This window comes from Convolutriloba macropyga, chromosome 12, assembly GCF_964194025.1.
Source record: "Convolutriloba macropyga chromosome 12, txConMacr16.3, whole genome shotgun sequence".
Classification (NCBI taxonomy): Eukaryota; Metazoa; Xenacoelomorpha; order Acoela; family Convolutidae; genus Convolutriloba; species Convolutriloba macropyga.
The window spans coordinates 31,150,996-31,177,898 of record NC_134479.1 but is presented as its reverse complement, the minus strand read 5'-3'; the positions used below and the strand labels follow the sequence as shown (position 1 = coordinate 31,177,898).

The following is a 26,903-nucleotide window of genomic DNA, read 5'->3' as shown; positions in this document are numbered from 1 at the left end:
TGCATATGCTCAGTAAAAAAATTGAAACATGATCAGAATAATATTGACAAAAATGGACTCATCTCATGACACTTGAATAGCCAAGACGTCTTGCAAAATTTAGGACAGATCTTGATTGGAGCTTTTGAGAAATTGTGAGATAATATTTTGTACAACTATCCTGAGATCATAATAAAAAATGCTATATGAATTTTTTTTAATTTGGCATCGAAGGAAATATTAACGGAAAAAAAATATTTAATCGGAAAAAAGAGAAAGGGGATATCTGTCGTCTTTTTCAACTCATTAGTTTTTATTCAGCACAAATTTTACAGGTTTGTGATAAACAGTTGGCTGAAACTCTCACTCTTGCTAAAAAAAAACTTTCAGCTGAAACAAAATTGCTGTGTTCCGTTTTCTGCTCGTGGGCATAATATACTATCAATTGCTACAACAGGCACGTTTTTAATGTAACTACTTAGCTGTATTTCATTGGAATAAAAATTATTCTATTTTTGAAGTGAACATTTAAATTATTCTGGCTATAACCCTCGAGCTAAATATTTACATGCCTTCAAAAACTGATTAAAATAACCACTGTTTAAGTATTGTTATTAATATTATAATCTTCAAATTGTGGCTGCCGTTTTCATATGTAAAAACAGGCTACTTTTAACGCTACTGTTTGTCTGTTAACCTGTCTTCCTTTAACGCTACTGTTTGTCTGTTAATCTGTCTTCCTGTGCAGATCGAGGAAAAACTCCATTGAAACAATTCTAAAACATGCTTTACTGTTTAAAGCTCACATTAAGGAAGGCAATTTGTTCCATTTTTGAAATTTTCAAGATCAAAAACTTGTTACTCCACGTTGTTTTTTCTATTTGAAATTTCACTATATTAAAGTTCGAGATGAATAGTTTGACTGGAAAGATACGATATTTTTTGAAAAGTTTTGTCTAAAAAGGCAAACTTCTCTTCTCCAGTTGGTTTGCGAATTTATGCAGTTTATGTATTTTGCTGTAAAATTTGAGGGAATATTCTTCTGAAAGAAAATTGAGAGAATACGGTTCATTTGAAGATTTCTATTCTTACTTTTAAAGGAGTTTTCTTTACAAGATTCAAAGAACGAATAGCTTTAGCTATTTTGCTTAAAACTGAGTTTTGGTGGCTTTCAAAGGTTAAAATTGATTCAATTTGGACTTCAAGATGACAACAAGTATGAGCTGGTTGAATAAATTCACCTTTAAAAGAAGATTCGGGATCTGCATTAGTATGATTCTTAAGGAATGATCACACTGCTTTACCAGTATTTAATGTGAGTTGAATCTCTGTCAGGTATTTGTCGGTTTCTTCTAATATTTTTTTCAATTTTTATCGAAACCTTTTTCTTGCTGAAAAATTTGGGAATCATACTAGTGTCATCCGCAAACTGAACATTGTCATTTTCAACTTCAATATTTTCCGAATAATTGTTGACGTATAACTGAGGAATTCCATGGTTAACAGTTATTTTCTCTGATAAATCAGTGCCCAATTTTACGCAATGTGCGCGATTTCTTAGAAAAGACTTTAGAAGAAAATTTATTAATTCACGAACTGTATAAAAGCCCTCAATTTTCCTCTTCAATAGTACACCTCAATTGTCAGACAATTCAGACATCTAATGTACCATATTATGTTACACAGAATCACGACTCAATTTGACTACCTATCTGTCCCATTTGCTGAACGACTGTGAGAGGTGATACCAGCATCCAAACTGTTAGAAACACGATCTCCCCACACGTGAATCCCAACACAAACATCAACAACTGTTGATCACGCACTCGAACTTGTGTCCCACCTGCGTTCTAAAAAATCCAAAATATCATGACATTACACAGCAGAAAAGACATTTTAGGGATTTTGTGGACCAACAGTGGGCTGAACAGGCCGGGGAGTACATTCCAGTATCCAGCTCAATAATGATCCGACCCATCCAGCAAAAATGAGCGGTAATAAGACTTGAGCTAGTTTTTAAAACTTTGCTTTGACTTGCCCCCACACCCCCTTCTTCTCCCGCTTTTAGATCGATACATGACCAAAGAGGAAACAAACCCGGTCGATGAATATCTTGTAGATCCTCCAGGTCTTGCTGAACAAAGACCCATAGCCCAAAGTGAACCCGAGTGACATGAGACAGAGTTCCGCCCGACAGGAGAGAGACAGTAAGAAGGTGTCCGTTGTGAATGCACTGGCCGAGGAGAGTACAGTCGACATGTAGATCAACAGGGATCCAAGCAAGATCAGATTGTTGATCGTCGGAGAGGTCATCTAGAAAGCAATCAAATGAGCAAGTTTTTTCCCAGGCTATTGAGGAAAATTCAATTCTTTCCTCTTATATCCACCAAGGTTAGTGGTCAAGCGACGCGTACCCCCCCCCCTTACTCTAAGGGGGAGTTGGGTGCTATGATACGGGTAAGACACAAAACGTTTCGTCACTGAAAGCTGAGAGATGAAAAGGCAAAAAAATCAGTTTTTCAAAATACTGACCTTAATAAGTTTCTGTCGTCTGAAATGAAAATTGAATGCAAGCAGGAACAAACAGAATACAGTCATCAATGCACAGGCGATGTTGCCACCCAGTGCCAAGGGTAGAGAGATCTGTTCTGTCTCGTTCCGTCTCACCACGAGCATTTTGATCGTGTAGTCTGAACAACACAGCAGGTGTGATTAAAAAAACACATACGTGAAAGCTTTTAAATGCCGAATGTCTTAACAGCCAGAAGTTAAAAAGCCAGAAGTTCCTATATAGACTGCCAGAAGTTGATGTTTGTACACTTTTGACATCTTTAAACTTTAGGAAACTGCAGAGGTCACTTCCGGAGTTCTAGGCTAAGAATCTCGAGTTATTTCGCTATTCTCGATAAACGTTCTCAGTGAATTCTTTGTTAACCAAAAACTAAAGCTTTTCAAAAGAGAACCAAAAATGACTACCTACCATTAGCATATACGCATTAAGAACCATATAAAAACTCAGGAAAGAAACTAAGAATCCTTTTACAACTTTACGCCTCAAGAAGACAACTTTGAAAAATTTGTTGTCCAGATGTCAGCTTGACAAAAAAAATCAACAATCAAGTAGGAAGCTAGACACAGGTCAGGGAATGTATTTCCTTAGATGTTCCATAACATATTTCTACGATCAAATTATTTAAGTTTCGGAAATGATTTGAAGCGAACGATTCTAGTTAATAATTAAGTTTCATTTTTTTAACGTCTCAAGAATGAAAACTCAAAAATTCAAATTTTTTTTGCTTATTTTCTCTTTTTGAATTTGTTCTTTATTACCTATGTAGCTGGAAAAATCCTAATTTACGCCTCCAGTTTGCATATGGGATACGTAATTGCGAACCAGGAAATAACTTCAAAAAAGGTTAATTTTTTTATGTTTCAACATTTAAGAGAAGAAATTTGAAAGAGAGCAAATATTTTTGTTCAGAATTCTTTTAGTAGGGCGGGGAACTATATGCTTCACGGGATTTTTCAATTTCGGCTGGTCAATATGATTATCGCAAAGAAATATGAGTGGTATCGTTAAAAGGCCATCAGGCGTGGAATAACGATGGAAAAAAGTAGCACGGAATAAAGGCCATCAAACGTTTGGAATTAACATTTTTATCGAATATTGTATTTTTGCGAAACTTATTGCGGTTGGAAATTTTATTGAATGCTTTCACTATTTTTGTTCTTTTTATAACATTTTCTTCGTATTATTATTTAATTTGCTAAATTATAAAAATCATTTTCAACTTTTCTACGATTACAAAGAGTTGTCGCATCCTTTGGATTGATTTATATTATAGCAGGGCTTTGGCAATTTTTATCTGACTCTAAACAAATTTTTTAGATAAAAAGGCACTCAAAAGGTTAATGCGGCTAAAATTGCTCATAAATGGAAAAGAAAAACAATCTACAAAATTCTGCTCTGACGTTTCTCATAAAGTACTATGATCACTGTTTGAACCTCCACTATCTGTCAAATATACTTGGAACAGCAAATTCGAACAATTGGAAATAATTACATAAATAAAATTGTCAATAGGAGTGATGTTTGTGATATCATTTTGGCTGTCTACATTTTAAAGATTTCGATAACGCTGTGTGTCGTCCTTTTTTCAATTAGATATCTTCACATTTTCTCAAATTTTTGAGGTCATTGAGAAATGTAGCGATTTTAACCAGTGATTCTAACCACGCACAGCAAATAAGTTAACAAAGTAAGTAGTAATAACGCGCGATTTTCTCAAGCTCTTTTTGAAGTGGAGAAATAAATTTTTGTTTGAACAAAGTTTTGGTTTTTAGAGATTTTTAAGGTAAAAATTGTTATGGCATTGACAGGTTATGTATTCAAAAAAGATTAAAGTTCAACACTACTTGCGTGCACTACTTGCGTTTTTGCTCTGAATTCTAAACTTTTATTTTTGTGACCTCAGATTTCATTGGTCCTCCAAACAGATATAGATTAGCATAAAAAATAACATCACTTAATAATTAAAGCTTTGTATGGTTGTAGTTTTATTTGATGTTAAAATTTTTATCTAATTTTCATTCAGTTTGTCAATTTTTCGTTGACTGATACGTTGACCATCCTATTGAAAGGTGCCAAATATGCTATAGCAAAAGAAAAATTGATCTTAAGTAATTTGAGAATTATTCTGCAGTTTTTTTTTTACTTCGATGGTGTTTTCTTAACAAAAAATCTTGAAATGTTTTGTCTTGTCAAGATTGTTATCTATAATAAATCAATTAGTGCTTGTTCTTTTTCTCAGATTATTCCTGCTCAGTTTATTCTTGTTATCAATAACCGAATGATTTTTTCTCTGACAGCTTTAGTGATTTTGTTATTCATATCTTCACCATTTACAACTCAGATGCATTGACATTTGTAAATTTTGTTGTCTAGTGGATTTGGTCAGCAATTCCTACTGCTTGCGAACATTAAAACAAATCAAACGGTTGCGGATTTGATATATGGTCCAATGATTTTTGAGAAATGACGCTATTGATTTGGGAAACATTTATTAGTTTTGCCAGATGTCAAACATTTGTTGCTTTCGTTGTTTTGATTTCTCATTATTTTTCAACAAATGTGAAGTCAAATTGTTTTTTGCGCGGAATAGTTTTTCAACTTGATGCGATTAATCTTGCTGAGTTATAACAACACCAGTTTCCGAAATAAAAGAAATAAAAACGTTCAGTATTTTTTCCGCTTTTTGCTTTACTCATATGCAGAGTCATACGATTCGTTGATAATCAAGAGTTCTTCTAGCCAAAAGTAATATTAGCAAAAATTTTATGATTACAGTTTTTGACTGCTTATCACGAACTGCTGGGCTCTTTTGATACGTTAAAGGGAAGTAGTTAAAAACTTGTTTTACTTGTACCATTCAAAAGATAATTTTTTGTGCCTGATGCCAAAAATTTTGTTATTCTGTTTTTCATTTTTGTATACTGTGCATAATAACTGGTTTTTTCTTTTGGATTTTTTTAATGACGTTTTCTGCACAAAAATTTAGATCTGAATTGAGAAAGTAACTTTTTCCTTCCATCGAATTAATATGAAGTCACTTTCAACCAAGATTTAATCGATTTTTTTCCCGATTTTTAAAGTTTCCTATAAACGATTTTTTGAGTTTATTTAAGTTTGCCACCATTTATTTTTAAATAAAATTGAGTTTTGCGATTGTTCGTTTGTGTTGTGTTTGTCGCTTTTACTCATATTCTTTTGCAATGGTGGTGTAAATTTTCTGAAAACGCGTACTGTGAGGTTCATTAACCTGTGATGATTAGTTTGTGATACCTTAACTAAATAGTTTTTGAAGAAAACGCTGTTTAGATTTATTTGCTCTCTTTGCTTCATTTTGGGTACGTAGTGTCCTTTATTTTGTTGGTACTCAAAGGCTACTATTACCGAAAAGTGTTGGTATTCAAGTAATTAATCAAGTCCTTTATAAGCGTTAAATGAAATTCAGAATCTCGTTTTCTCTTGTTTGGCAAAAGTGTTTTACTTATAAAATTCAATTTTTCTGCATGCAAATTTGTTTTATCTTGATACCTATCCTTCAGTCGAATGTTTGGCCCAGTTCAGTTTTTCTGGTGATTTAGAAAAAATAATCTCACTGTCATACACGTCTGTCTATATTTGAGAATCTCTCAAGTATCCTTGAAAATCCATTACTCAGTTTTGCATTGAAAGTTCTCTATCTGTACTTCATATGCAGACTACTAAGCCAATGAATGGGTTCACAATATGATAAGCGAATGCGCATTATGACCCTGTTTGAGAAAAGTTTTAAAATGGGACTTTCGAGGCAACAAAAGACGTATCTTGATAAATTCTTAACAGCCACAGGATAAAAAAAATTGACAAAGTATATTGAAGGTAGCTCCAATTGCGGCAGGCATTTTTTCAAAAACTGTTTCACCTCCAAAGAAAGTACCCACGGAATTGAAGATTCGTTTTTTAAAACTATTTTGGTTCAACCTAAAAATGTGCAGCAAAAAATTATTTCCTTTACCGGCAGTTGTCCGTTTCTGTTTTTCTGTTTTTACGACCCAGAATTTTTTTGACCTTGGACCCTTACCCAGTATTTCACTGGTGTTCTTCCAGTCACTCCAGTTGAAGTTGTCCTTCAAAGTCACCTGTTCACTGTTTGCATCCAGTAAGGGCTTTGTGTTGTTCCAAAATTGGTAGTAGAATGCACGCACCTGCAAAAAAAAAGGTGTTTCAATATACCAAATTTTTTAATACCAATCCTGATTTTTTCATAGCGATTTTAAACAAAGTGGCTTTTTCTTCATGACAGAATCAAAGGTAAACTTAGCAAGTACTAGAAACAGTTGGAAATTGAACTTCTAGGATATGTTCTGACTTAACAGTGAAGTTTATAAGCCCAATTTATATAATTTAAAAATATAATTGGGCGTATAAACTTCACTGTTGAGTCAGAACATATCTTAGAAGTTCGGTTCCTCTTGTTTTTAGTACCTGCTAAATTTACGTTCAATTCTGTCACGAAGAAAAAGTCACTTTATTTCGCCAAATTGGAAAGCTAGATATGTTCGCTATCTGTCTTTCAGAAACAATAAGGCGCCTTGTTAAAGCTATGTTAAGCATTTTTAAGCCTTGTTATGACTCGCTCTTAGCAATGAGGTGCTACAATTATTTCCTATTCCGACGTGCAAAATTACTTTTCTGACTAATGTTTGGAGCCACTTTGTTTAAAATTGCAAGCTATAATAGCAAATATGGCTAACAACTTTTAATAGCAAATATGGCAAGCAGCCTCTTTAGAGCCCATTTCAAGAACATAGTTTGCTGCCCCCTGCCAGATGTGGAAAGAAAAAATGACATGTACGGTCCCAGGTTGAGGTGCCATCCGGAAGTGACCTCTGATCAGACCAAATCCAACGCACACGGTGTGTTCCCAGACCAAAATTACAGGGTCTGGGATTTCTTTCGAGCGCACAATAGTATGATCAGAGGCCATTTCGGTCTGGGGATGGTATGATCAGAGGTCACTTCAGGATGGAAATGGTCTGATCAGAGGCGGATTCAAGCGCACATTAGTGTGATCAGAGAACCTTTGGAGCGGAATTTTTTTGATTTTTTTTATTTATTTTACAAAGCGATGTTGACTCTGCCAAGAGGCAACAAAAAGCAGCATTCTGAGCACAGACACATCTAGAGTCTGATGTCTTTGATCAGAACCAAAGAGCTCCAGCTGATAGAACAAGCCAGTCCTCTCTAAAAGAAATTTTTTTAACTGTAGAATACGACGTTTTATATGAAAAGCTGTCTAAATTCATCCTTTGAGTTCGAAATATGCAATAGTGTATAATAAATAAATTTTTTCTCAGCAGTTGAGTTTTCTTTTCTTTAGCAATAATAATTTTAGAATGGTCTTTTCTTTAGATAAATTTAATAATGCAAACATCAATTTTTATGAAATGAATGTATTATAACAAAATTCATAAGTCTGATCAGGTGTGACTTTTGAGCGCACATTAGTCTGATCAGAAGTGATTTTGAGCGCACAATCGTCTGAACGATGGTCTGGATTTCGTCTGGGCCATGGTCGCACAATCGTCTGGACAATGGTCTGATTTTGGTCTGATCAGAGGTGTTTTCCGTCTGGAAAGGTCTGATCAGAGACAATTTCGAGTGCACTTAGAGCGCACACGGTGTTTCGAGCGCACTTTAGTCTGATCAGAGGTTACTTTTGTCTGGCACGGTCTGATCAGAGGTCACTTCCGTATGGCACCTCAACCTGGGGTTGTTTCGCCTAATGGGAATAATTTTTTCGAAGAACTATTATAAATTTGTTTGAGAATTTTCCCCAGTCACACTATATTCAACTGATTATAACTGCATTCTGAAACCCTGTCCCTTACCTGTGGGTACTTGGTCTGGTACTTCTGCAGCCCAACTCTTCCCGACACTCCTTCGAATTCAATCAAGTGCATTTGACCCATCACCAATTCGGCCCAGTTGTCTGTTACCTGAAGTTAAAAGCTTTGAAAAAATGAAAAACGTTACAAGGAGTTGTGAGAGCAACCAAATAAATGCAAATTATGCTTGAAATAATCATGGCATAGCCAGCAAGAATCTCTGCTTGTCCCGGTCGAGGATTTCGGCCAATTCAGCGCCAAAATTAGCAACTGCTTTTAATACGATAAAATTTTGTAAAAAAGTCACCGCTATTCAATTCATTTATTGCATCTATTCACTTTTAAATTCTTTGAATTCACAGCTGATAATGTTTTTTTTCGGTGAAAAGTCAATTCTCGATTAAACTGCAATCTCTAGTTGTTCATTAACAGTCAAGTGGGGGTCTATTTCCGTGTTTTTTTGCTTGAGGGTTTTTTCCTCGGCGCTATTTTACCTTCCTATAACTATCTAACTAAGTGGAGGTATTTTTCCCTGGGAGTTGTCTTACTTATTTAAAATTTGCTTTGGGTATGCATACTGAGTGCATTTTTCCTCAGAAGGTATTTCACCTCAATTTTTTTTCTATCTAAAGTTGAGTGAATTTTTTAATCTACGGGTTTTTTTTCAAACCCGAGTGTTTTTATTCCTCCTACCTTTTGCAATTCGTTTCCTTTCAATGTCAAAGTCTCCCCACCGGAACTAGCGTAGGGTAGAGATACCTTGTCCAGTGGCCAGGAATTGTTGTTGATGCCACCGTTATTTATGTTGCAATGATGGGTCACGTGTCTTATCTGCTTTTCTGTTCCTGGAGATGAAGCTGACGATGTTGGTATGTTGACATTATGTTCACACGTGTGCATAACTCGTTCAACTGCCAGACACATTAGCCACACACAGTCGTAAGCTGAAACAGGTATCCCGGTTCGACAAAATTGCTGCAGTTTTACGGGAGAAGAAATAAAAAGTCTAAAAGTTTTAAGAGAAATTGTTGCAATGTGCAACAATTTAGCACTATATCGCCGCCCACAGAGCTTCCTGTATAAATAATTTCACATCTTATGAATAAAACATTTTGTCGTTCGAGTGACATTAACATTTTCGTTCTTTTCTTCATTCGTAAGCATCATTGTTTTGCCATCACTGTTTAAAAGGGCAGATCTATTTCACCCTCGCGCTCTTTTGGGGCCCTTCGTAAGAAAATATGCTGTTATTTAACCTTTTTTCATGACTAAAAATATATTTTGCTCAACTAATTAGCTATAGAAATCTGAGATCGTCCGTTTTAAACAAAAAGGTTAATTTTGTTTTCTTCGATCTCATTTTACTTACACACACAAAAAAATTTTGTGTAGTTGGTCGAAAACGTACGTAATTATATTTCCGTTTGGCTTACAAATAAAGCTTCGGTATGTGTTGTGAATAATAAAAACTAAAAAAGACGATAATTTTTCTCATTGCATAGATAGAAATTGTCTGTAAGTTTGGCTTAAAACACAAGAACTTATTCGGTTCGTCCATTTCTTCAAACAATTTTTTGTCGCAGTGAAGAAATTGATTTTCTATAGAAAAATTAGTTTTTTTCGTAGCTACGTCAATTTTAAGTTTATAATTGAAGCTATTCAATGATTTCCATCCACCATTAAAAACTAAGTAACTTAATGTCAATTTTATATTTAAACAGTTTTCAGACTCTTAGTCGAATTTTTGACAGATTAAAAAAAGACGACTAAGGTTACCTATTTCGTGTAACAATAAAATACATTTTCAAGAAAAAGTCCAAACACGAAAATCCGTTTAACAAAACCTATTAAAAGTACTGAACTAACTTTCACCTATAAATTATAAAATACGATAATTTTTTAAGTTTTATAAGTAAAAACAAAAGGCGCGCTCTTTTATATCTATATATCAATAAAACAATAAAATGTAGGAAATAGAATTAATCTTTTACTGTTTTCCGAAATGAAACCACAGTTTCGAACGTCTCTTAAGTTTTAATGAATAATAATTTAACTAGGGACGTCTGCCTTAGGATTTTAGTACCTTGACATGATTCGCAGAGCACATCAGCGCTGAACCAGCACATTTCAAGTGTAAAAACTTAATTCACTTAATTCCCTTCTGAAACATTGCATCTCCAGAATATTTTAAGTTTCTTAATGTGCAATTCTTTTTCATTATGGTCACAGAGTTAGCTCAGCGTAAACTTATCCTGTACAGACTGAATATTACTCACGCCCCCAAAATTAAGTCTAAGAATAATGTCATACTTTTGTTAGCTTATAACAGGAAATAACTATAGTAGTATACGCACTTTTTATATATAGGCTAGTTTGTAAACAATTACCACCAAACCAATTTAGCTTAGTGGTTACGACTTGCTACGCAAATTAGATGTTAAAAGTACCCACGCTGAAGCTGGAATCGCATATGAGTCAAACCTTGTTGGCACTAGTTAAGCTGAACATATTATTTTTCATGCAGTAAATTTTATTCAAAAATCAAGACTGGCCCGTGTAAATTGGCAGATGATCAGAGTACTGGCCATCCTAAAAATCAGAATGTCTCTAGACTGATTCAGCGCTGATTTGTGCATGTATTGGAAAAAAAAAACTGACGTGCTGTTTGATCAAAATTTTGGTAGCTCAATTTACTAATCCTGCCAAGACATGGTATTTTGTTCAGTTATATGTGAAAAAATTCATCATAATTTGATCAAAATTGATTTCATTCATCTGGTTTCACTTTATTGCTAAATTTTTAACATCTTTTAATCAATTTTTCAAATAGGTTGTTGAAAAGACGATGTAGTGTTTTTTAAAAAAGAAATAAAATCTATAATTCATCACTGAATCAAGATGTGAGGTTTTACTGAAAGCCCGTTTCCGACATTAAATAAGAGATTTTCCGAATTTGGGTAAATAAGTTCTTGATTTTTCAACATTTGAAATATTGGTCACGACTGGAGTTTCGTTAAAGAGACTATGCTTAACCAACCTAAGCCGTGACACATAATATTTATAAGGTTCAGCTTTAAATGTATCCAAATTATGTTCACAAAATGTCTTAAATGAGCACCTCAACCATGTGTCACCCCGCAAACATAAGGAACGTATAATTGCTCAATCACAGTATAAATATTACTCATAACTTAATATTTTCTAACAAGTTTTGTCAACAATTAAAAAGATTAACAGCATTCTAATGCGTATATAGTAGACAAGAGGTCCTGAAAGTTGAAGCTAGCTTTCAGCAACAATAGTGTTGAGCAAAAGCTTGTAGTTGACGAGTATCGTATTTTCAGCGAAATAAAATATGGAAGAAAAAGTTGCATTGACATTGGTTATGAGTTAATCTAAATTTGTAACTTTTCTTGAAATAGTCCTCTGAATCGGAATCCACAAAGACGAACTTCAACAAACTACTTTTACAAGTATAAGAACAAGTGCTCATATCAGATGCCGTTTTAGGTTCCTCTTCGGAACGGTAACTTAATGTACTCCTAACGAAAACTTTGCGAAGTTGAGAAAAGCAAAAAAAAAATTTCGAAAACTCCCAAAAAATTTTAAAAACCAGCTGCTAACTTACGAAAAGTTTGCTGCCTACTATAAATGCGCGCATACTGCATAGTAAAATTGCCGGACAATGATTTTCTGGCGGAATCCCGAAGAAGTAAGTGCATGCCCATTCGCGACAATTTATGAGAAAAACAGACCTCCTTGAACCAATAGTTGCGCTAAAATAAATTTACCTCAACTTTGTTTCTTGTCACGAAATTCTTCGAAACAGTAACTTGTGTCCTCGGCTTTAGCTTGATCTTAAAGCGCTGTCCCCGAATTTCACTGAAATTTTAAATTGCTGTCAACTTAGAATTCAACACATTTCAAAATAATTTGTTCTTCAAATAATGTAGTCAGAGTTCTGATAACTTAGAGATTTATTCTGCTAACAAGGTCACAAAATCAAGTTCTAAAGATTTTTCAGCGTTATAATTCCAAAAACCAAAATTGTTACTGATAATTGTTCCGACCCCACTTGTGGTGGAAGGAACTATATACTCAAAGGGGTCTTTTTTCGTTAAGTCAATTTTGACCGTACGATATATTCATCGTACCATTAAAAAACTCGTCCAACCTAAAATTTGCAATTAAAAAGATTTTTTTTTTGAATTCCGTATTTTTCAAGGAGTTATCGAGGATTGAAGTTGTGTGTGAACACGTCATATTTGGTATGATTTCGTTCACTTTTGGTGTAATTTTTCTTCAACTTATGATCTTTTATTTAACAATTTTTCATTCAAAATTACATTTCACGCCACAAAAGGAATCAATTTCGTACTTCTAATACAGAAAATGTGATAAAAAGACTAGTTCTGGTCTCATAGGGAAGTTTACTATAAAAAAATTCGAATTCTATTTTAGAGCTGTTTTTTTAAGAAAACTGGTCACTTTTCATTTCGATGTTTGGTTAATGATAAACCTGATTTACATTAAAATGACTTCTAATGAACAAAAAACACGTTTTCAAGGAATCGCACAAGTTTTTTATGGCTTCGACTCTGAGCTTTTGTAATTTTTAATGAAATTTTGATTTACTTTTTGAGGTTTTACTGAATTTTTGGAGCCCTATGGCAAGGAATCGTTGACTAAAAGTTCGATGGGTTTTGGCAATGAGCATTAGTGAAGCTATTCAGTGCTTTGATTGGACAGCTAACGACTATAATTTTATGAATCTTTTTTTAAACATTAACCGATCATAAACTTTTTTTTTGTAATCTGTGAATCAGTCTCAGTACTGACAGCATCCATTTCTTTTCTACTGCAATGAAAACCAATCTACTTAGCGGGTTTATCTTCTAACTATTGGTTTTATGACTTCGACGCCACAAGATTTCAAAAACAATTTTAAAACTTTTGGATATTTTTGTATTTTCTAATCCTTTTGAAACTTTATCACGAAATTCTAATTTGGATAGCTCCCGTTGGTTTAGGGAAGACGTTCAAAGGTCATAGATAAAAGGTTCGGAGAAAAGTTTATTGTTTAAATGGCTTCGACATTTTCTTCTCGCACTTTTCTACTGATTTTTTTTGCTTTTATCTGTATTTGTTGTTGTTTTCTCAGTTATAAGAATTATTGTGATAACTCATTGATTAGCCATGCATGACAAACCTCTTTTTTCTCTATTGAGTCATGACTGAGCGCATTTATTGACTTCTGATGAAAGCTACTGAACTTACTGTCTGTTAGGTCTTTAAAAATAACTTTTTTAAAAAACTTTTTTAAACAATAACCAATTTTAAACTTATTTTCGTGATTTGTAAGCAATTTCCAGTAGTGACCAGAACCCCGTCCTTTTTTTCTACAGTAATCTAATTTATTTTGGTTACCTTTTTTTCTAACTCCTGGTTTTATGGCTTCGATGCCACAAGATTTTAAAAACAATTTATTTTGTGGGTTTTTGTTTTATCAGTATTTTCGGTTCCAGTTGCAATGTTATCACATTATCCTAATATTGATAGCTCCCTGGTTTCGAGAGGACGCTAAATGGAGCATAGATCAACATTTCAGATGAAATCACATGGTTTAAAGTGCTGCCACACTCTTCTTACATTTCTCTAATAAATTATTCCATGCATCGAGTCTTGGCTGAGCGTATTTGTTTACTTCTTGTTGAAAGCGATTGATTTCAATGGCTGTTAAGACTTCAAAAGTAATTTTTCGAAAATTTTTTTGAACATTAACGAATCGTAAGCTTATCTTCGTGAACTGTAAGAACGACGTCAGGGTTTTTGTCTTTTGCCTGACTTTGTTGTTTTTTCATTGTCAATGACTTATTGTAATATCTTATCGTATCGATAACTTGTCAATGACAAACTTCCTTGTCGCCCATTGAAGCATAACCCTTATGCTCCCATCGAGCGCTTTTATTGCCTTTCGTTGAAAGCAATTGAGTTTAATGGCGTTGATACTACCGGTTTTCTCAGAAATTTTGTGGTTTTAAAATATTTGTTCAAGTTTATTGATATTTTGAAGTCATATTAAGAAAAAATCTCAAGTTGATAAAAAAATAAATGGACGGTTGAAAAGTCATTGCCGAAAAGTTAATTTTCAATGCCTTCGACTCTTTTCTCGCTCAATTTTTATTGAATTAGAGCTTTTTGTCTATTTTTTTAATCTTTAGGTAGGCGTAAAACGCTGACCGGTCCCAAAGGTTGTAATTGAGTATTCAAGGATCGATGTTACCCGAGGCAGTAATTTTATAGCGAATGGTCTCAAAGTTTATGATATTATACAATTTCACTGATTTTTTTAACATTTCAATTTTTGTTGATTTTTTTTCGTCAACTTGTAGCTTATTCTCATCATTGAGAGGTCTAATTAGTTTTTTGTATTCGAAAATTTTAATGTCCAGTGATATCATGTCGTTACTGATGTTTTGCTTGTGGACAAAATGCGTTTAAATAAAAACTTTAGTGGCGTACTTGTGTTTCTTTTTCTCTTCTTTCATCACATTCACGTAATAACGGATCCCAATGATTTTCAAATGTGGCCCAAAAGCAGTTATTTATTCTTGCAGTATAATTTTAGTTGCTTTAGTATGTATGAAAATGGAAGGAAGAATACATAGTATTCAGATAATATCTAATGATTTTAATGGCTTCAATAATTTGTGTCTTCGAAAGTTGTTTAATTTTTTGAGTTTTTCTGATTCTGTAGTCCGTTACTATGGTTTCTATTGTTTTCATAATGAATCTTTAGTAAATTTATTAAGAATTATTTCGTTAAAAACTACTGATTTTTAAGACTTTAGAAGTTATTTGGTTTAAAAAAATTGATTGCTTTTCCAATTTCGACTTATTATTTTCTTTTTGTCGACTTTTTTACCTAGTCTCATTAAGGAAAATTGCCATCTTCTGTATAGTATGGACAAAGTAAATATGTGCAGTTAAGTTTTCATACGATTGCATTTTGGCGTTGTTACTAGCCCTAGTTTTAACGTAATGTCAAATTTGCAATTAACTATAAAGAAATTCGCAAGTTTTGTAAAATAATGCATTAATTTTACAAATATTTGCAAACACGTCTGAATAATTGTGTCTCTTATAGTTCGCAGTTGGCCTTGTAGGGTGATTTTACCACACAAATCCTTTACAAGGAGTACTTTGAACATTTTTCATTTAAATCAAGCAATCACGGAGAAATGGAGAAAATGGTTAGGAAAATAAGCCACATTGATAAATTAAGCAGAGCTCGACCGGAACGAACTCGGTCCATCGTTTGCAAAATTTTGCAAAATTAACATTAATTAGCAAAAATTTGACCTCGTGAAGAGATAATTTGCAAATTTTTGCACATTTGGCATTATTGAGCAAAAATTTGCAAATGTATGAAGTCATATTAAGAAAAAATCTCAAGTTGATAAAAAAATAAATGGACGGTTGAAAAATCATTGCCGAAAAGTTAATTTTCAATGCCTTCGACTCTTTTCTCGCTCAATTTTTATTGAATTAGAGCTTTTTGTCTATTTTTTTAATCTTTAGGTAGGCGTAAAACGCTGACCGGTCCCAAAGGTTGTAATTGAGTATTCAAGGATCGATGTTACCCGAGGCAGTAATTTTATAGCGAATGGTCTCAAAGTTTATGATATTATACAATTTCACTGATTTTTTTAACATTTCAATTTTTGTTGATTTTTTTTCGTCAACTTGTAGCTTATTCTCATCATTGAGAGGTCTAATTAGTTTTTTGTATTCGAAAATTTTAATGTCCAGTGATATCATGTCGTTACTGATGTTTTGCTTGTGGACAAAATGCGTTTAAATAAAAACTTTAGTGGCGTACTTGTGTTTCTTTTTCTCTTCTTTCATCACATTCACGTAATAACGGATCCCAATGATTTTCAAATGTGGCCCAAAAGCAGTTATTTATTCTTGCAGTATAATTTTAGTTGCTTTAGTATGTATGAAAATGGAAGGAAGAATACATAGTATTCAGATAATATCTAATGATTTTAATGGCTTCAATAATTTGTGTCTTCGAAAGTTGTTTAATTTTTTGAGTTTTTCTGATTCTGTAGTCCGTTACTATGGTTTCTATTGTTTTCATAATGAATCTTTAGTAAATTTATTAAGAATTATTTCGTTAAAAACTACTGATTTTTAAGACTTTAGAAGTTATTTGGTTTAAAAAAAATTGATTGCTTTTCCAATTTCGACTTATTATTTTCTTTTTGTCGACTTTTTTACCTAGTCTCATTAAGGAAAATTGCCATCTTCTGTATAGTATGGACAAAGTAAATATGTGCAGTTAAGTTTTCATACGATTGCATTTTGGCGTTGTTACTAGCCCTAGTTTTAACGTAATGTCAAATTTGCAATTAATTATAAAGAAATTCGCAAGTTTTGTAAAATAATGCATTAATTTTACAAATATTTGCAAACACGTCTGAATAATTGTGTCTCTTATAGTTCGCAGTTGGCCTTGTAGGGTGATTTTACCACACAAATCCTTTACAAGGAGTACTTTGAACATTTTTCATTTAAATCAAGCAATCACGGAGAAATGGAGAAAATGGTTAGGAAAATAAGCCACATTGATAAATTAAGCAGAGCTCGACCGGAACGAACTCGGTCCATCGTTTGCAAAATTTTGCAAAATTAACATTAATTAGCAAAAATTTGACCTCGTGAAGAGATAATTTGCAAATTTTTGCACATTTGGCATTATTGAGCAAAAATTTGCAAATGTATGCAAATTTGGCATTAGTTTTGAACTAGGGTAGGTGCGCTAAAATTTAGATACTTAGTTTTTGCCGTGAAAATTTTGTTTTTGCTTTTTTTGTTGTTTGTTTTTTTTCGTAGTTTTTTCAATGAAAGATCTCGTCAGCGCTGTGATGAGGCACGGCATTATATAATTCAATAAGTAGTTAGGTTTTTAAACGCTTTTTAAACTCAAACATCTATTTTTCTTATGTCTTCATTCGGATGACAATGAAGTCAAAAGTGTAGATGAGCTCGGGTCGGAATATCATGTGCGAACTCACATTAACGAGCATCGTGGTTATTTTCAAAACACACTTAAATGGAAAAACAGATATAGGGTTTCTCCAGATCACTTCTTGAAGATTCGCGAGGAAACTTATTCTTCTACAGGGAAGAAAACTTTCCTGGTCTATGAAAAGTTTTAGTCTCGCCTAAATCTAATTTAGGAATGGCATGCGATTAAACTTGAGCAACTTGAGCAAACTTGAGAATTTGTCTTGAGCTGTGAACAGACTCACGGAAAGGACATAGCTGACTAGGGTCCTCAACCATGTAATTAAAGACAATATTCACAACCCCGTTCCCCTACCTCCCAGACTAATTCAGTCTGTTCACACCCCCCGCACTTCAAGTACATTATGCAACCCTCATTTACAGAAACGTTTCATTGCGTAGTAAATAATTAATTTTTTTGGATTCGAAATTTTCACTCGAAATTTTTAGAAAAGTTTGTTTTGACTTGGGAATCAACTTGTAAATGTTACCCAAGTCTTGGCCAAGACTTGTCAGACTTGTAAGACTTTTTTTAAGACTTGTCCAGTACGGGAAAACGAAATAAGACTTGGATTTAGACTTGCCTAGTACTGATATAGACTTGGGTTCGGTCCAGGAAGTATTTAAAATCATAAAAATTATATAAAAAACGTTCCATTGGGGTTTCAAATAACATGCAGCCTTATTTAAGGGGTCGTGTGCATGAACGAAAACAATCCGAACTGTGAACCTTCTGCCACTGAGCCTGTGCAAGATCACATAATATAATATCAGTCCCTTTCACCAAAAAAATGTCATGAGAGTTTGTTCGTTTAGAACTTGGAGCCATCTAATTGCGAACTTTAAAAGAACAACCTAATCCGGATTTTGATTACAGGTCGGAATTTGATTGAATTTTCAATACTAAATCATATTTGTTTCAAAAAATCCATTGATTGTTTTCAAAATTATATAAATAACCTCCAATGATACAATGTTGATAAAGTTTAAGGAATTTGCTCATTAAAGGCTCTCAATCATTAGACATTTTTGAAGTTCGCCCTAATTAAATTTAATCCCATCTAGTCATTTTCAATTTGGAAAGTCTTCACGTGAACCTCAAATTTGGACACTTTGGTGTCAACAAAACCCCCCGGGAAAATAAACAACTCCTTCATCACACTATTTCGAATAATGGATTATTAATCGTGGGAAGATTATTATAACGAAAAGTATCTTAACCAATTTTCGGTAAGAGAGTCAAAAATGGTGGAAAACCAGAATGCGACAAATTGGGCGAATTTTTAACTCTCTTTTTTTCGCCTAAATTGTATTCTTATGGTACAAATATTCTTCTAATTTTGTGTAAACTGTTAAGTGAATAGGTAAAATGTTAAATTTACATCCTTAAATTTCAGTTCAGAAATCGTTGTTTGCATACGTACAAAAATCGACGGTATGTTCGATTTCTGAGATTTGTTATGTTCTGTTTCAAACGTAGAAAACCATCCGTATGGTCGGCTTCAAACCACGGAAAATCAAAAGAAAATGATTATGTACTTGAATTCTCATGGACATATCAGAGAGAGTGATTTCGTGAACAAAATCCCACTCAAGATTCAACAAGTCTTCTGTATTCTTACTTTGACGAACAAAAAAAATTTATTTGTTTAACTGATTATATTTGAGTTAAAGAAGAAATTAATTAAACTTTTAATTTTTTCAAAGAAGATGTCTCCAAGAGATACTCGGGGAAGGTACCTGCGATTTAAAAGGTATCACATCATTTGACTTCATTATAAACAAAAAAAACTATTGTTTTGTGAAAAAAATCGACATTTTTTTTTACGAGGAAAACCGAACACACCGAAGTTCGTGCACACGATAACATATTTTTTAAAAGTTAGCTCAATGCAAGATTGATTGAAGTCACGAGGAGGATCAGTAATGTGCGTTTTGGAACATAAAGTTACAACCCTTGAAATGCCAGATAATTTATCAAAACCTTGAGATATGAAATCAGTTGGTAGAACCTGACAAATAGTCTAATAAAATAAGATTCTCACAAGCGTTGATAATAACAAAAACTGAACATTTTGTTCATATTCTATGTTCTCAAATATCTAAGGCTCAGAAAATGAATTATTTATTGAATTTCTTGTCCAAATTTTTGAAAAAAGTTGAACACTTTGAATATCACAACATTTAACTAGCATCACGACACAGTTGTTTCATCATTAGACAAATCAAAAAAGTTTTGTCAATTAAAACGTGTTGTCTGCAGTTAAAATGAGCTCACATATTTCAGGATCTAATTGAACCTGAAAATTCAATGAGATGGTTTGTTGCAAAACTTAAAAACTATAGAGAAAAGTTTGTATCTCAAAAACACATCAACACAAAGCACTATTCTCAAAAATACACAAATTAAAGTTCAAAATTCCTGATGCCAATTTTTTTATCGTTTTTCACAAAAATAAGGTGAAAATGCTTGCCAATAAAATTTTGAGACGTTGAAAATCAGAGAAACTAATTCTATTGATTGATACTCTTTTGTAATGATTGGTAGTAAAGAGTTTAATACCGCACCTTTTAATAAAACAAACACTATTTCGCCACCAACAGTTGTCAAAGCACTATAAATAACCGGGCCTGTATATTTTTTCATTTGAGGTTTCTGTTGGTTTTTCTTAACTCTTAAATATTTTCGGAAATTTCCCTTTATAAAATTAACATTTTATTGACGTTCCAAAATATTCATATTCCCAGTGTGTTATATCAAGTAGCCACTTGGATCATTTGGCAATTCTTTGACAAATATTGTCGCTGTAGAATTTATGAAAAGAAGCTTGCGCAATTATAACCAACAAAACAAGTAAAATTTGATTAAAACCTTATTTTTTTCCATTTCCGAATTAATTTGGGGCCATTTAGAGATCACAATTCTTATGCGTATTTCAAATCAAAATCATAAAAAAGTAATTAGTTACTGTTGATCGAAAAATTGAAACATGTAAATGTACGATGGTTAGTGTTTGCGGCAAACGAATTAATCCTTTTTTAGATTTTATGACTCACATGGTAAATGGAGCTCTAAAAACAAAATTATTCGACTCTTTCTGCAGAAGAATTCCTCTAAATTTTTCTTTTTTCATGTCAACATCTTAGAAAAGTTTCTTTTAATTTTTTGACTGAGTTTTTTATCGAGGAAAGTTCGAAGAGTTCAACAAAATTTCTATGAACACTTGATGACATATATAGTCGAATAGTTGAAACAAACACAAATGTTAAAACTTTAAACGTTTTTTATTACTGAAAATGTTTTAAACGTTTTTTTTTCAATATATGAGTTCTCAGCGTTACAACACATGAAAGAGTTTAGTAATTTTCGGAGTGAATGTGTCTGGATAAATGAAAACAAAAAAATAACAAAAACTGTCGCTTGATCAAGAGCCATATCTCTTCAATGTTGTTTATCTACATTTTAGACGCTATTTGACGCAAAAGAAAGAGCTTTGCTTTGAGGTTGAAGAAATCATACTCAATTGTCAAAGATCGTTAATTGATGAAGATAAAGGTGGAAGAATTAACAAACACAAAACTACACTTTTTTTCTCTGTTCTCAACTCTCATTAATGCACTTCACTTTAGGATTATGGTGAAGCTAGTCGATCGTTAGAGACCAGTTAGGCTCTTAGGGAACTGCTCAGTATCTTATTGCCCTCTAGCTTTGCCAGATTATCTACCCCAGTCGAGACCAGATGGTTATCGTGCAAGATTCTGCCAGAATTTTGCAAAAGCAGGCCTATATTGCAAGATCTGGCAGAAATATGGTTATCTTGCAAGACCTGGCAGAAAGATGGTTATCTTGCAAGATCTGCCAGAAAAAATAGTTATCTTGCAAGATTCTTGCAAGTTCGTTCCAGTCGAACTGTCCTCTTATTGGCTCTCATTCATGCAACACATTTAATTTTGAGCAGAAAATCACTTAAGAATCAGTTGAGTGTTTCTTTAAGAAAAATATAAAACTTGAATAGATTTTAAATCTAGAAATATGAATTTTCTGAAGAAAACAAATTAAAATCTGCCTCTGAGAACTGTTAACACAAAATGATTGATTATTGAAAACTATGTTCCCTCAACTTTATCAAGATTTACATAACTACACGTCTTGATTACCTTGTCTGATGAAAAAATTATGTGATATTATTCTTTGCATCGTAAACAGCTTCCTTTCATTTAATTCAGCTGCTTACGCTTAAGTTTTCTTGCCAATGCCCAAAAAACGTGATTATTCACGGCTTGCCATTTTTTTGAGCTTCGCAGGACTTTAGAAGAGATTTCGAGCATATCGCTTGCTGTCAAAATTACTGGCATTAATCATTTCATCTTGTAGGATCTTGTAAGATTATCTTGTAGGATTCTTGCAGAAAAATTGCTATCTTGCAAGATTCTGGCAGAAAAATTGTTATCTTGCAAGTTTCTGGCAGAATGAATGGTTATCTTGCAAGATTCTGGCAAAATCTGCCAGAATCTTACAAGATAACCATTCGAATTCGACTGGGGTAGTTTGTCAAGAAAATCGTGAATACATAAAATTGACTGACCAACGACCAAAGTGTCTAAAACACGTGCGAAAAAATTTGCTTGAGAGCAATTAGAAACCGTTGTTTTGAACTTTATTTGCCTGAAAACTCCAACAGCTGAGGGCGTGAAAAAATTTTCCAGACTGTAATTCACTGTTACCGATAAGACTAAAACCAATGTTTGTTTATGTAATAATGTTCTAATGAGCTCGCTTACTTACTTTTATTGTCTAATTTCGAAATATTGAATAATTTCATATAATGTATCTCATGGATATTATTCAACGGGCCTGAATGCTGTTTTGCACAGACCATGTATGATTCTTTGTGTCATAAATAGGTTTAAGGATGTTCCTTTTAACATACAGAGACCGTATAAGGTTCTTTTATTGATCTCATATATGGATCATTTAAAGATTAAATATGATCCGTAGTTATCACGGCAGGATGATACTAAGATATTGTGAATGTCTAGTATGGAACCGTAATTGATCTTTGTATTATTATCAAGAATTTTAATATCTACTTGGCTTAAAGTACACAAAAAAGATTAGAGGCCCTTGCATTAATAATTGCAGCCTAAGCAGACATTTTATTAACGAAATTTAAGAAATCAATTTTCGGCGAATTTTAGTTGCTGTCACTGCTGTCCAAAAAAAAGCCTTGAAAGGAATGTTTTGCTGTGTAATGTAACGAAATCTGCGTATATAAATGTAGTACTAACCCAGTAAGTCCCACGAAGGGTTCCGATTGGCTGATAGGGTGACGTCTCTCTGGGCGAGAGTCTCGTCCACCCTCTGGATAATCTCTGCCGAGGAGAACCCGGATATTGTCTGAGAGGGAGGTTTGTAGCTCCAACTCCATTCTTGAACATCGATTAGAGGGTTCGAGTCCAGCACGAGCTGAAATCAAACTTTCGTTAAAAAAAAGTAAAAAGTTCCCAAAAATCAACTGGAACTTATTTCTCAAGCACTAGTCAAAAAGGCTAAAAGGAAAACAGTGCAATCGAGAATAACTTTTAAGCTGTTCAACGCAAAAATGTGTATAAAGAGCGGTTAATGAGTTGAGTTTACGGAAGACTTAAAACATGAAAAGTTGTATGCCTTTAGAGAAAAACAAATTTCAAGAATTTGAGTTGTGATTTTTACAACTTTTCAGATTGCATGCAAGTGATTGTACGAAAGTTAACCTTTTCCAAAGACTTTCTCAAAAATTATTTGAGAACCTCAGTCGTTGTTTTAGATGTGGTGATAAGATTATACGCAGTGCCACTTACCGGCGGTTGTTCCAACTGTCAAATGAATTTTATGGAACTCCGATTTTGTTTCAGCAAAATTTGACGTACTGGTATAATTTACGGAGAGTTAAAAATTGGTATAACTAATTACACAAAAAAATACACGAGAAAAAGTATTCACTTTACTCTCCTATTCGTTTTTCAAATAATTGCATTATTATAGTCCAAAATTTTTTTTGATATACAGTAGTTACAATAAACTTGCTTTGAATATCTCAATTATCGTAATTCAAAATTGGCTTTTATCACTCGTATAGCAAAATATCTTAAAAATAATCGATGAAAAAATTGTTCACAAAATTTATATTATTCGATCAATCATTCCTTTTCCCTTTGACGAATTTTTTTTTGCTCAAAAAATGCAATAAATACTATGATCTGGACAAGTTGCCCGATTGTGGTTTTATTTTTTTGTTTTACTCAAACTTTTAATTGATATACATTTAAAGTATGGCGGCAGATATGTCAGCAAAAACAGGAATTGAAAACTTTTTGCAGAAAAATGTCTTATTTTATCCTTTTAGCTTAAATACGGCATTAGATTTTATTTTCATGGCTTTTAAAAACACTGTGTGAAATGAAAATCTTCTTAGGATTTTGGGTAGATACATTTTGTTCGAAAATGAGAACATCACTGATGTCATAAATGGTCATCCAGATTTCTGTACGTCTGGGAGAACGTGGAGTTCATGTTTCATTTAATTGCTGTTTTATGCATAACTAAAAGGGTGGTTGGTACAAAAACTCAACAAAACTATTGATTGATAAACATTTTGTATGATAAGTTTCTACAGTAGGTAGCTATGTTTTTCTGGCGACTGAAAAAAATGGAAAATAGTTTTTCTCCAAAGTTCGAAGTAACCTTGATTAGAGGGTTCGTGTCCAATACGAGCCGAAATCCAAATTTCGTTGAAAAAATTGCAAAGTTCAACTGGAACACATATTTCAAGCACCAGTCAAAAAAATAAAAAAAAATCAATGCAAATGAGAAGAACTTTTAAGATGCTTAACGCAAAAATGTGTATAAGTAGCGGTTAAAGCGTTGAGTTTATGGAAGATTTAAATCACGAAAAGTTGTATTCATGTAGTAAAAAACTAAATTTCAAGAAATTGAGTTGTGATTTTTACAAATTTTCAGATTACAAGTGATCGCACCAAAGTTAATCTTTTCCAAACTCTCTCTCAAAAATTGTATGAAAACCTCAGTCGTCGTTGTGGATGTGGCGAGAAAGTTAAACTCAGTGCAATTTAGCGGCGGTTGTTCCAACCGTTCAATACACAAGTGGCAATGAACTTTATGGCAACCCAATTTTTTCAGCTAAGCTTGACCCATGAGTGTATTTTCCGGAGAGATAAAAATTTGTTATAACTAATTTTACAAAAAAAATAAATGAGAAAAAGGGTTCTAATTTTTGAAAATGCAAATAAAAACATTTTGTTATACAGTCGTTACAATAAGCTTGTTTTACACATCTCAATTTGCGTAATACAAAATTTAGCTTTTCTCACACGTAAAGTAAAACTTCTTCCAAAATTGAGAAAAAATCGTTCACAACAATTTAATTGACTCAGTTGATCATTTTTCTCTTTGACAAATTGTTCTGCTCAAAAAATGCAATTATTACTATGATATAGGTAAGTTTCCCAATTGTGATTTTAATTTCTTTGTTTTTTTCAAACTTTTAACTGAAATACAATTAATTTATGGTGGCAGATATGTCAGCAAAAAAACAAGAATAGTACAAGTTTTTGCTGAACAATCTTTTCTTTTGTCTTTTTAGCTTAAATACGGCATTGGATTTTTTTTTCATAGTTTTTAAAAACACTGTGTGAAATGAAAATATTCTTAGGATTTTAGGTAGATACATTCTGTTCGAAAATGAGAACATCACTGATGTCATAAATGGTCATCCAGATTTTTGTACGACTGAGAGAAAAAGGAGTTCAAGTTTTATCTTATTGTTGTTTTATGCTGAACTATAAGAGTGGTTGGTACAAAAACTCAACAAAACTATAGGTTGATAAAAAAATTTGTGTGATAATTTCTTACAGTAGGTAGCTATTTTTTTCTAGTGACCGAGAACAAAGAAAAAGGTTTTTCTCCATATAATCACTGCTTTTTGTGAAAGTTCAAAATAATTTCTGATAAAAATAAGTAAATTTTCCAAAAGGAGAAAGAAAAAAAAGAAAGTGATGATATGTTTTTCACCCGAGATTTTGAAAATATAATTGGTCAAATCAAAAACAGTACAATTCCATTTTAATGCTTGCATAATGACTCACATATGTTTACTGGGCGTTTGTTCTTTGCACATTTTGGAGGTTTCCTAAAAAAAGTTTTTTAGGTTTATCATTGAATTAATATTCTCTACCACTTGAACAATCAGACTGTCCGGTGTTTGAAAGAGGTTGACAGGCTGCAACATGCTTTGAGTGAGGAGACGCCAAGACTTTTCCATAATTTCAGGAAAACATCTTAAGAGAACAGTGATTATCTATTAGAGTATAATTTTTTTTCAATGGATGATAAAACGTAAATAAAAAAAAGAATTTTTATAAATTTTTTGCAATAAAATATCGAGAAATTTCCAGTCACTTTTTCTATGACTTCCATGTTTGTTTTTTTTGCTAAACTTCTGAAAAAACTTATTAGAATCATTAATTAGCTCATATAAGCATTTTTTGTTCTACAGCCTTCCCGGTAGTTTGCACAAGATCTGTTTGCTGAGTAGTAGAAAACAACAGAATAGTGCTCACGTTGATTGGAGATATTATGCGTCAGCGGAATTTAGTGGGCGCTATTTTATAAATGAACAAGAATGATTAAAAATAAAAATTTAGAGTTCAAATTTACGAACAAATGCGACAATTTCAGCCATAACTGTGTAGAAGTAGTCAGACATAGAGTTTTAGCGTCACTTTTGTGTCTTTAGAAACAAAAAAAAATCGCAAAGTTGATTAATTTACATGATTTTTATCAAAATAATACATATGTTTGATTAAAAATTATTGGAGAAGCAAACAAGGGTGATGAATTCAATTGAGTCGATGTTCATGAAATTCTAATTGTTTCGACCCTTCTTGAGGGGGCAGGAACTATATATTCAAATGGGTTTTTTTATTCAGTCAATTTCCGCCGATCGATATATTCATCTCAGAGAGTTGAGACTGGTATCATTAGAAAGCTCGTCCCGCGTAGAATATTGAATTAAAAAGATTCTTTTAATTTTCGTTTTCTACAGGGAGTTATCAAGGTTTAAACTTCTGAGAAAAGTAGAGTGAATTCACGTTGTTTTTATTCACATTTTCCGAATATGTTCCTAAATTTTCGTCAATTTTGCTAAAATTTGTTAAAATTTTTAAGAATAGTGTCATTGATTTTATTTTAAAGACAAACAAGCATTGTTGATTATTTTGATTTAATTCTTTTGGTCAAAAATTCTGGCTAAATATTTCAAAATTCAGCCTTTTTCATCAAAAACTGCACGAAATAAGCTACTTTAGTCCACTTTGATTCAGTTTGCCGGCAGTAAACCCAAACAACATCAAAACAT

At 32.9% G+C, this 26,903-nt stretch overlaps 1 protein-coding gene across 1 annotated transcript in view; it reads right to left on the bottom strand.

The window, feature by feature from the left end:
- Nucleotides 1–26,903, bottom strand: part of LOC142350806 (gamma-aminobutyric acid type B receptor subunit 2-like) — a 149,559-nt gene that overhangs the window by 17,503 nt on the left and 105,153 nt on the right. The window contains exons 8-14 of the mRNA XM_075402762.1: nt 22,777–22,954; nt 9,106–9,356; nt 8,416–8,523; nt 6,606–6,729; nt 2,512–2,669; nt 2,077–2,292; nt 1,688–1,829 (exon numbers count right to left, since the gene is read on the bottom strand). Coding sequence (XP_075258877.1) covers nt 1,688–1,829; nt 2,077–2,292; nt 2,512–2,669; nt 6,606–6,729; nt 8,416–8,523; nt 9,106–9,356; nt 22,777–22,954 — 1,177 coding nt within the window. The remainder of the gene's footprint in view (nt 1–1,687; nt 1,830–2,076; nt 2,293–2,511; nt 2,670–6,605; nt 6,730–8,415; nt 8,524–9,105; nt 9,357–22,776; nt 22,955–26,903) is intronic.